A 12,265-nucleotide genomic window follows, 5' to 3' on the forward strand; every position below is an offset into this window, starting at 1 on the left:
CCTTTTTATACAGGCTACTGACAAAGATAGTGGAGAGTTTGGTGAAATAACATACAGTTTGAGAGGTGGTGGAGATATGTAAGTTAGTTTGGTTTATACACTGTGAAAAAGAGGCACACGATAGCCAAAGGACACTTCTTAAACTTAATAGTCGGCAAAAACTGACCAAGCCACGTTATTACAAATATTTTGATGTGTATTAATTCGTGATTCTTACTGAACATTCAAGAGGATTTAAAAAATGGTACAGATATGTTAGAAAATGCAAACTTTGAAAATAGACGAATGAATTTTTGAAGTAGTGTACAAAAAAAGTATGCATTTTCATTTATTAACGATTTCTTAAATTTTAGTTTTTTAGTTTATTGTTTGATTATTTTCTGTTGTGTTTTGTTACTTATAATTCTTTTTTTTTTGGTGAAGTGCTTAATATTGATACTTTAACGGGTCTGCAGATACACCTCATAATTCGTTGCATAAATTCAGAAATATTCGAAAGATTCAGTATGCTCTAAGTTTGAGTCATAAATACATGAAATATGATACGAGAAAAGTTGTAAGAATAATTGTAAATACAATATAAGATAGAAAACATTGATCTATGTAAAGAAAATATACAATAACACCTTGTTAGTTGATGTACAGAAATAATTAACTGGACTTAAATAGTTTTCTATTACATTATGTCACTCTATTACATTATGTCACTCAAAGGGTCATTAACTACAAATTCGACAAAAATGGATATACAAATATCCATAAAAGTGCAATACCGGAATATTGTAAGCCGAAAAATATCTTATTAAAAAAAAATTAAGGTAATAAATTGTCCATGTTGTTCATGTTCGATATATTTATAACTAAATTATCTTTTTTGTAGATTCGTAGTAAACAGTGTTACTGGAAATATCACAAAACGAGAAAATAAAAAATTAGATTATGAGAAAAGGGACGAATATGTATTGACATTAGTTGCAAAAGACGGTGGCGGCAACTTGCAACCAGCTGAAGTCATTGTGAATCTAGATGATATCAATGACAATCAACCGTTATTCACACAGTCATCATACATCGGTTTTGTGAAAGAAAATGAAACAAACTTCGAGATAAGTGTCACCGTGAGTACAACTTTGACATAAGACAAGAGACTTTATTTGATCGTAATACCGACAGGAAAATATAAGAAAATTTAAAAGCATTCAAAATATGGGGATCTCGGTGGTGACCTATGAGTTATGAAGTATATAACTTTTTTAGTGCCAGGGCCCGTTTGCATAAAAAATACTTAAGTCAAGATTTGCTCCGAACGGACGGATTTTTTCCGAATGTCCAACGATAAATTTCTACTACGGATTTCTTAAAATGAGTTTTATGCATACTGGCACTGACTTTTGAAATCAACATGACGACTCTATAGGACTTGATTGTTTGTGTCCCTACCACTAAGTGGCTTATGACTTTATAGTGTTTAATCAGTCTATTCTTCTGTTCTTTTAATTTCAAACTGTTGTTAGGAAATTATGTTTGCCAGTAATTGTCTAATTTTGTTACTTTAAGTTATTATGAAGACTCACAGATCGAACTTGCGGTTGTTTTTTCTTTCTTCCTATTGACGGTCATATTGCTGAAAAAAGACCTTTAAACTTTAAAGTTAGCAATGTAAGGATGCGTGGCAAACGTGCCAAATTGAAATATCCTGTTCTAATTCATGTGGTTAAAACAGACATTTTCATAACTTCACTTGATAATTAAATGACATACCATTCCTATGTTAACAAACTCTTACTAACTTTCTTCATTCTCTTCATGTTCTTCAACACATAAGGTATCCACAAGGGACCTCCGACTCATTCGCGATTTATTTCTATCAGGTTCAAGATGTAATCATGTCTTTTTATCTCTGCTGCTTTATCTCTTCTCCATGTGCCTTTATGTCTTCCAGGCTTTCATGTCACTTGTGGTGTCCATGTCAGCACTTTTTCACATGCCAGTTGTTATCTATTCGCAATATATGTCCAATATATTTCCACTGCCTTCTCATGATCTCATTTCAGAAAGATTCATCATCTATGATGAGTTTATTTGCAACAACTGGGTCGATGCCACTGCTGGTGGAGATTTATTTCCCCGAGGGTATCACTTGCCCAGTAGTCAGTACTTCAGTGTTGACCAGAGTTATCATTGATAGGTTCATGATTATAAATTACCTGTTAAATTTGTTTTTTGAATTTTTGAAAAAAACTAAGGCATTTCTACCTCAGGAAAAGATTATCATAGCTGTATTTGGCACTACTTTTAGGAGTTTTTGGTCCTCAATGCTCTGCAACATGTTCAACTACTTCGTACTTTATTTGGCCTTTTAAACATCTTTTGATTCGAGCGTCACTAATGAGTCTTTTGTAGATGAAACGCGCGTCTGGCGTAAATATAAAATTTTAATCCTGGTATCTATGATAAGTTTATTTGCACCCACTGGGTCGATGCCACTGCTGTAGGAGATTTATTTCCCTCAGGGTGTCACAAGCCCAGTAGTCAGTACTTCTGTGTTGACTTGAGTTATCATTGATAAGTTCATAATCATTAAATACCTGTTAAATTTGTTTTTAAATTTTTGAAAAAACTAAGGCATTGAAACCTCAGGAATATATTACCTTAGCTGTATTTGGCACTACTTTTAGGCATTTTTGGTCCTCAATGCTCTTCAACATGTTCAACTTCGTACTTTATTTGGCTTTTTAAACATCTTTTGCTTCGAGCCTCACTGATGAGTCTTTTGTAGACGAAACGTGCGTCTGGCGTAAATATAAAATTTTAATCCTGGTATCTATGATGAGTTTATTTGCAACCACTTGATCGATGCCACTGCTGGTGGAGATTTATTTCCCTCAGGGTATCACGAGCCCAGTAGTCAGTACTTCTGTGTTGACTTGAGTTATCATTGATATATTCATAATTATGAATTACCTGTTAAATTTGTTTTGGAGTTTTTGAAAAAAACTAATGCATTTCTACCTCAGGAATAGATTACCTTAGCTGTATTTGGCACTACTTTTAGGAATTTTTGGTCCTCAATGCTCTTCAACATGTTCAACTTCTTACTTTATTTGGCGTTTTAAACTTCTGTTGATTCAAGCGTCACTGATGAGTCTTTTGTAGACGAAACGCGCGTCTAGCGTTATTATAAAATTTTAATCCTGGTATCTATAAATTTATTTACTATAATCATCACACCTGTACTTTCTGACAGTTCACTGATTGAAATTACATTTAACCATCTGATGTTAGAAATTCGTCTTAAACAGCGTCCTTCAAGTCTTCTTGTTCGACTTTTTAATGTTTTAGTTGTTTTCAATGTCCCAAACCGTATAACAGAACTAATCTAATATTGCTCATATATAAAGACTAACACAGAAAAATTAAACAACTTGAAAATGTTCATTAACCAATTTCGAAATGCATTGAAGTTACCATAATATATCACTTAACGCGTGAGGTTGTCATAGAAATACCGTAAATAAATGCGCCAACAGTGTGAAGCTTATACCTCGTTTATATCATCTCAAAAGTATCTAAATGTAGGATGTACACTGCCTGTGAATTCGGAACATTGGCGATAACGAATAATGTATTCTTGGGAACTCTTTTTCATATTCATCAATAGAATTGAAATAATTAAAACAATGCAAAATCAGTTGAAAATCAATACTTTAAGTATAATGTCTATGTACAGTAAGTTGGAATCATGTATTTTGTAATTGGCTGATTTCAATGTTTTTATTGTTTTTCGGAAACTGTTTAGCATTTCACAGCGGTATAATTAGTTATCAAAGGTACCAGCATTATAGACGTAACACGCGGGACGCGATTTTCGTCCACTTAAGACTGATCAGTGCCGCTAAGATCAAAATAGTTATTAAGGCAAACAAGGACAAAGTTGAAAAGCCAAAATTCCAAAAAGTTGTGCCAAATATGGCTAAGGTTTCTATTCCTGGGATAAGAAAATCCTTAGTTTTTCGAAAAATTCATACTGTTAATATAATTTTCAACCCTTAGTTTATTGATTTTGTATAAACATTGTAACATAGATCAAATATATTCGTTCAGTGTAAAATGACTTGTGTTAATCTGTCTTTTGATTAAGTAAAAACATTTCAATTGATGTTTTAAAGTGTGTCTTTCTATGTTAAGATGTTACACTATTGTTTCAAATAAGGGTGAATGTTTGGTACCATTAAAACGTTTAGACCCGCTGTAATTGTGTCCCAAGTCAGGAATCTGGTGTTCAGAAGTTGCCGTTTGTTGATGTGGTTCGTAAGTGTTTCTCGTTTCTCGTTTTTTATAATATTGATACGACAGTTGGTTTTCCCGTTGGAATGGTTTTATTTTTGGTCCCTAATAGGTTGCTGTTCGGTGTGAGTCAATGCTTAGTGTTGAATACCGTACTTTGACCTATTATGGTTCACTTTAATAAATTGTGACTTGGATGGAGAATGGTCTCATTGGCACAACTGCCACATCTTCTTCATCTTGTCTAGCCAAGGGTTACGATCCACTCCCGCTCTCTTCACCCGTGGCAGATTGAGCCAACATTTGTGATATCCATGTTGCGCCATCTGTCGGAAGATTAAAGTCACGCCCATTCCGAATACATTAATCTTGACCAATGGTAGCACTTCAACTCTTTAATTTGGAGGTAAAACACGGTAACGTCTAGATTCTACCCACTTGGTAAAGCCGGAAACGAAAATATACTTCAACATTCATGCATTTGTGCATGAAACATGTACACACTGGAACTTCTATTAGTTGATTAAAACATTCAAGTTGTCACTAAATATAGTCGTATGTTTAGTGCTGTAAAGACTTGTTGCACAATAAACACGTGGCAATTGTTTACAAACACCTTCTACATTTACATGTGATCATGTTATATGCGCTTTTTGATTGGATGCAGCGAGTTTCTACTGCAACCAATAAAAATCCTTACCTTGTGTCTCCGAAATATTATCTCAATATGCCAAGGGTGAAGAGAGCGGGAGTGGACCGTAACCCTTGGCTAGCGAAGATGCATCTTCTTATATCTCTTTGATCAGTTTTATCCTTTTTATCAATAACAAAAAGTGTTTTAATATTTTGTTTTATTTTGCAGGCATCTGACCGAGACCAGAAAAACACAAGCAACAGTAGAGTGGAATTTAATCTTGTTGATTCTCCATTTCACATGGAAAAGAATTTTACCATTAGTACAATACAGCAATCAGACGAGTTCATAGGAAATATTTTTTTGAAGGGATCGCTAGATTATGAGAAATTGAATAAAACGGCCAACGGACAAGTGACATTATATGTTGAGGCAAAAGATTTTGGAAATCCGTCTTTAAGTTCAACCTGTACTGTTATAATAAATATTCAAGTAAGTGATATATGTAAGGGGACTTATAGTTAAATGAACTCACCGTAGATACCAGGATTGATATTTTATATTTACGCCAGATGCCAAAAGACTCATAAGTGACGCTCGAATCAAATTTTGTTAAAAAGGTCAAATAAAGTACGAAGTTGGAGACCATTGAGAAACACCTATTTCTTAAGGGTTTGCCAAATACAGCTTAGTTAATCTATTCATGAGGTAAAAAATCCTTATCATTTTAAAAATTGAAAGTTAACATTTATTAGAATGAATTGAATTGAATCAGCCACATAGACAATGTCGTGATGTTAAACTAGTTTGCTGCCTTTCCGTCTTTTAGTTAATAGTTTTTGTACCGTTTGACATATATTCTTTTACACGTGTATAACTATTCCATTTGCTTTTAAATCATATATTTGAAACGTATCTTTACATTTCAGGATATAAATGATAACACACCAGTATTCAATCCCTCTGAGTATCTGGAACATATTTATGAAAATGCAACCGTCGGTAAGCAGAGGACAAATTATCATATGTCTATCACGTATTTTCGTCATAATATTCTCCAAACTATCAAGGCTTTGTTTTCTATAAGGATGTTATTGAACTTTGTAATATGCCTGACTGACAAAGAAAGATAATGTTAACGTTTTACAAGGCAATACAATTCTTAATCAATCTGCATACTATTAAGTCATCCCTGTTTAGCATTATTATCAAAAGTGAATGTAAGGTACAAGTTATATGATAAAAGAGTTTTTTATTTCCTATTGTTGATTATCTATTTCTAGATCATGACGTTTCCTTGTCACAATCTTGTTGTGTTTATCTCATCTTGTTAGATTCGCACGTGTATGTAACAACGTATTTGATTTTGGAAAGATGTGATATAGGAAAATTATTACACCAGGGTTTTCGATGTTATAAACTAGTCAAAACATTTACTTAATTTCATCATCTGTACAAGGACATTATTCGTAATTATAAATAAACATGCATAATTCTTATCCGTTCATCCAGTATATTATGAATATTTTTTAAAAAGCACATACATGTCGGCATTCACCTCAAAAGCTAACAAAACCACCAATCAGAATAACAAAGAATGGATATAGTCCCGATACTGTTGTCAGTTCATTACAGAGGACATATTTTGGTATTAATAGTGACTTGCTGATTTATCCTAAAACCAGTTGTTGGCATGCTACAGGTTATGTTTTTCCCATATATGTTATGTTTTCCCATACATTATATGTTTGTTTGATAATAAACCCCTAACGGGAAGGATGGTGTTTGATTTTCATATGATGAAGACATAATCTTTTGTTTCCTTTATTGACCTCGAACTCGGGCTTCTTTTAAACTGAGTTTTACTGTGGGTACCGCTGTGTCCCTCTATTTTCTATATTGGTTAGAGGTATAGGTGATTGTTGCGATCTCACAAAACATGTTTAATCCCGCCGCATTTTGGCGGCAGTCCCAAGTCAGATGCCTCTGACCATTGTTAGTCTTATATGATTTTTTATTAACTTATTTCAGTTGGTTAACACGTGTTGGAGTTTATAGTATGGCCTGCATTATCACTGAACTAGTACATAACTTTTGATTAGGGGCCAGCTGAAGCACCCTTTTGGATGTTGGAACTTTTTTTCTCGCGGGTGGTCTCTGCTTGGTTTTTACTCTTTGGTCGGGTTGTTGTCTCTTTGACACATTTCAAATATCCATTCTCAATTATATTTTTTATGTGTTGAAAAGTTGGTCCTTTATATTCAATACTTATTGTATTTTCTTCTAGGCAATTATGTAGGACGCGTACATGCTACAGATGAGGACGGTACTGAGGCAAACTATGATTTTAGTTACTACATCATAACTGGTTCCGGTCTATTTAGAATAAATGGCACGTCTGGTCAAATAACTGTGAATTTGAATGCTGAATTCGATAGAGAAACTACCGAAGTATATAACCTGACAATAGTAGCAGTAGACAGAGGAACGCCGCCTGAGACAGGACACACAAACGTCACTGTGGTTATTGAAGATGTTAACGATACACCACCAACGTTCGATAAGGGCAGTTTCTTTGTCGATGTATCGGAGGATAAAATACCTGGTACTTCGTTGATTAATTGTTCTGCAACAGACGAAGATTCAAATTTTAATTTATTTTATAAAATTATTGACCTTCAAACACCACCACAAAACACAATTGACAATGAAACTATAAAGGTATGTACAACATGTGTTTTAAAGTTAAAACAAATAGTGATAATGATATAGGTTGAACCCGTTCGATATAACCATCGATAATGACAGAAATACAGAATTTGTTAGGAAGAGTCTTCCAAGTTAGGAATATGACAGTTGTCATCCATTCGTTTAATGTGTTCGATTCACTACTAATAGCAACAAACAAAAGAACTATGTCAATCGGACATACTTTAATACTATATCTTCTCTTGAATTTTTACTAGATAACATTTTTGTTCGCTTTTGTGATTCCGTATATCGTCAAGTTATCGGAATTCCAATGGGGTCTAACTGTGCACCACTTATTGCGGACCTGATTTTTTGTATTGTTATGAGTTACAATTTATGACATAAATCAGCAAAGACCCATTGAGAAAACATTTTATTCAAAAAATGTAACAATACTTTTAGATATTTGGATGATATATTGGCTCTCAATAATGACGACTTCAGTATGTATACTAAAGAAATTTATCCTGTTAAACTAATTTTAAATAAATCTAATACTAACAATGACCACTGCCCTTTCCTCGATCTTGATATCCATATCATTAACAGGAAGCATAATACAAAAATTTATGATAAAAGAGATGATGTTTCATTTTCTATTGTGAATTATCCATTTCTAGATGGCAACATTCCCTATATCTCAACTTGTACGGTTCGCTCGTGTATGTAACAACGTATTAGATTTATGCACGAAATTTATATATTACTACAAAATTATTACACCAAGGTTTTCGTTATCACAAACTAGTCAAAACATTTACTAAATTTTAACATCGGTACAAGGACTTCATTCGTAAATATAACTCAACATGTAGACATCGTATACGTTAAGGTATTTCACATCCAATTTTTTAGGGTAATATTCTTTATAAAGCAGAAAGAAAGCATTATTCACGTCAAAAGCTAGCACATCTTTCAAATAGACTAAGTAAGAAGGGAGTGTTAGCCCTCCCCCTATACCTCTACATTGTTCCCAAGTCAGGAGCCTCTGGTCTTTGTAAGTCTTGTATAATTTTTAATTTTAGTTTTTTGTGTATAATTCGGAGTTTAGTATGACATCCATTATCACTGAACTAGTAACATATTTATTTAGGGGCCAGTTGAAGGACTCCTCCGGGTGCGGGAGTTTCTCGCTGCATTGAAAACCTATTGGTGGCCTTCGGCTGTTGTCTGCTCTATGGTCGGGTTGTCTCTTTGACACATTCCCCATTTCCATTCTCAATTTTATTGAACTTTTGATTTTGCCATTTGTTTTAGGACTTTCTGTTTTGAATTTATTTCGTAGATCGGTATTTTTTGTAATTTTACTTTTTAGCTCACCTGGCCCGAAGGGCCAAGCGAGCTTTTCCCATCACTTTGTGTCCGTCGTCCGTCGTCGTCGTCGTTAACTTTTACAAAAATCTTCTCCTCTGAAACTACTGGGCCAAATTAAACCAAACATGGCCACAATCATCATTGGGATATCTAGTTTAAAAAATGTGTCCGGTGACTCGGCCAACCAACCAAGATGGCCCCCATGGCTAAAAATAGAACATGGGGGTAAAATGCAGTTTGTGGCTTATATCTCAAAGCATTTAGAGCAAATCTGACGGGGTAAAATTGTTTATCAGGTCAAGATCTATCTGCCCTGCAATTTTCAGATGATTCGGACAACCCGTTGTAAGGTTGCTGCCCCTTAATTGGTAGTTTTAAGGAAATTTTACTGTTTTTGGTTATTATCTTGAATATTATTATAGATAGAGATAACTGTAAACAGCAATAATGTTCAGCAAAGTAAGATCTACAAATAAGTCAACATGACCGAAATGGTCAGTTGACCCCTTTAGGACTTATTGCCCTTTATAGTCAATTTTTAACAATTTTTCTAAAATTTTAGTATTCTTTTAGAAAATGGTCTCGTCTGAAACTACTGGGCCAATTTTAACCAAACTTGGCCACAATCATCATTTGGGTATCTAGTTTTATAAATGTGTGGCATGACCCTGCCAACCAACCAAGATGGCCGCCATGGCTAAAAATTGTACATAGGGGCGAAATGTAGATTTTGGCTTATATCTCTGAAACAAAATCAGCAAATCTGATGGGGATAAATTGTTTATCAGGTCAAGATCTGTCTGCCCTGAAATTTTCAGACAAAACAGACAACCTGTTGTTGTGTTGCTGCCCCAGAATTAGTAATTTTAAGGAAATTTTGCAGTTTTTGGTTATTATCTTGAATATTATAATAGATAGAGATAAACTGTAAACAGCAAAGTAAGATCTACAAATAAGTAAACATGACCAAAATTGTCAGTTGACCCATTAAGGAGTAATTGCCCTTTATAGTCATTTTTTAACAATTTTCATAAATTTTCATAAATTTTTGTAAATTTTTGTAAATTTTTAGAATATATTTTCCACTGTAATTACTGGGCCAAGTTCATTATAGATAGAGATAATTGTAGCAAGAAGAATGTCCAGTAAAGTAAGATCTACAAACACATCATGATCACCAAAACACAATTTTGTCATGCATTTATCTGTGTCCATTGTTTAATATGCACATAGACCAAGGTGAGCGACACAGGCTCTTGAGAGCCTCTTGTTTCTCCACAGAACAACCTACAAACTCTGAATTATAATCAGATCTTTCATAATAATAATGATAATAATATCTTTACTTGGAGAGAGTAACTCATTTGGATTACATTTTCAAGGCTCTCTTAATACAATAATAATTACATTAAAAATAAACAATTAATTTTCAATAATAATGATAAATAAACATTAAATACAATTTAAAAATATAATAAACAATGATGATATGGCAATACAGTACACATATCATGGTGATGTTAAAAGTACATTGATTTGTAGTTATGTTTAAATTCTCATACTGTATTCGATTTTTTAATTGAATTTAAAGATGATCGCTGATCATTTATTATTTGGATCAATCTTTTTGAGAGCTTTATTCAATATTGCTAATAACCACCGTTTCTTTCAATAATTTCGGTAAATACATCTGGAACTAAATCCCTCCTTTCTTTGGTAAAATTTTTGTTGTTTCACTAAGAAATGACAGCTAAACATCTTATGCATAATATATAATAAAAACTCAAGCTTGTTGAGATAACTCTTTTTTTTTCGCCAAAAGTTTAAGCATTATATTATGTAAAAAAAAATTACAAAGATAAAGGATCAGTGGAACGATCTATTAATTGGAATGCGACAATTGCCACTACGTGTACAAGTGAGAGAATTACTACATGTTGTCAAAAACAGGTTTAATCCACCATTTCCTACATAAAGAAATGCCTGTACCAAGTCAGGAATATGACTTTTAATTTCCATTCCTTTTATGTATTTGAGCTTTTAATTTTGCCATTTGATAATTTGATAAGGCACTTTACGGTATGCATTGTCCTTGGAGTACTGATACTGATTTTTTTGTTATTCTTTTTTTCACAATTATGTTTGAAATAGAATTGTTTGATGAATAAAACTTTGGAGATTTGAAAAGACTGTGGTAGGGAAGAAATAACATTGAACTCCTCAGTTTGAACAGAGTTAATGAATATATTAATTGACATTAAATCACTATTTATAAAGGTAAACAATTACAGATCAACGTGCGGTCTTTAACACGTAGCCTTGGCTCACATCGAACAGCAAACTATAAAGAGCCCCAAAATGACTATTGTAAAACCATTCAAACGGGAAAAACAAACGGTCTAATCTACATGTACATAAATAAAACGAGACACAAGAAACATTTATGAATCACATTAACAAACTACTTAGTATATCAGTTTCTGTAAATATACCTCATAGTGGATTGTAGTGTCATATACAGTTAATTTTTGATCCACTCATTGGTCTGTACCATAATAGTTCTCAAATGTACCAGAATTATAATTTAGTACGCCAGACGCGCGTTTCGTCTACATAAGACTCATCAGTGACGCTCATATCAAAATATTTATCAAGCCAAACAAGTACAAAGTTGAAGAGCATTGAGGATCCAAAATTCCAAAAAGTTGTGCCAAATATGGCTAAGGTAATCTATGCCTGGGATAAGAAAATCCTTAGTTTTTCGTAAAATTCAATGTTTTGTAAACAGGAAATTTATACAAATGACCACATTATTGATATTCATGTCAACACCGAAATGTTGACTACTGAACTGGTGATACCCTCGGGGACGAAACGTCCACCAGCAGTGGCATCGACCCAGTGGTGTAAATAGTTATCTAGGTATCAAAGGTACCAGGATTATGATTTAGTACGCCAGACGCGCGTTTCGTCTACATAAGACTCATCAGTGACGCTCATATCAAAATATTTATCAAGCCAAACAAGTACAAAGTTGAAAAGCATTGAGGATCCAAAATTCCAAAAAGTTGTGCCAAATATGGCTAAGGTAATCTACGCCTGGGATAAGAAAATCCTCAGTTTTTCGTAAAATTCAATGTTTTGTAAACAGGAAGTTTATAAAAATGACCACATCATTGATATTCATGTCACACTAACTAAACGTTGTTCTTCGCTATTGATTCGTTATATTGTGATGTTTTTTTTTCTGTAATTACTGGCATGTTGTAATAAATATGG

The 12,265-nt window shown here is 33.5% G+C and overlaps 1 protein-coding gene across 1 annotated transcript in view; it reads left to right on the forward strand.

Annotated features, from left to right (window-relative positions):
* The window catches only part of LOC143044649 (cadherin-23-like), a 65,657-nt gene that overhangs the window by 28,249 nt on the left and 25,143 nt on the right, over positions 1-12,265 (forward strand). The window contains exons 16-20 of the mRNA XM_076216707.1: positions 14-78; positions 881-1,118; positions 5,150-5,413; positions 5,851-5,923; positions 7,209-7,642. Of these exons, the coding sequence (XP_076072822.1) occupies positions 14-78; positions 881-1,118; positions 5,150-5,413; positions 5,851-5,923; positions 7,209-7,642 (1,074 nt within the window). The remainder of the gene's footprint in view (positions 1-13; positions 79-880; positions 1,119-5,149; positions 5,414-5,850; positions 5,924-7,208; positions 7,643-12,265) is intronic.

The sequence above is a fragment of the Mytilus galloprovincialis genome, chromosome 9, assembly GCF_965363235.1.
Source record: "Mytilus galloprovincialis chromosome 9, xbMytGall1.hap1.1, whole genome shotgun sequence".
NCBI lineage: Eukaryota > Metazoa > Mollusca > Bivalvia > Mytilida > Mytilidae > Mytilus > Mytilus galloprovincialis.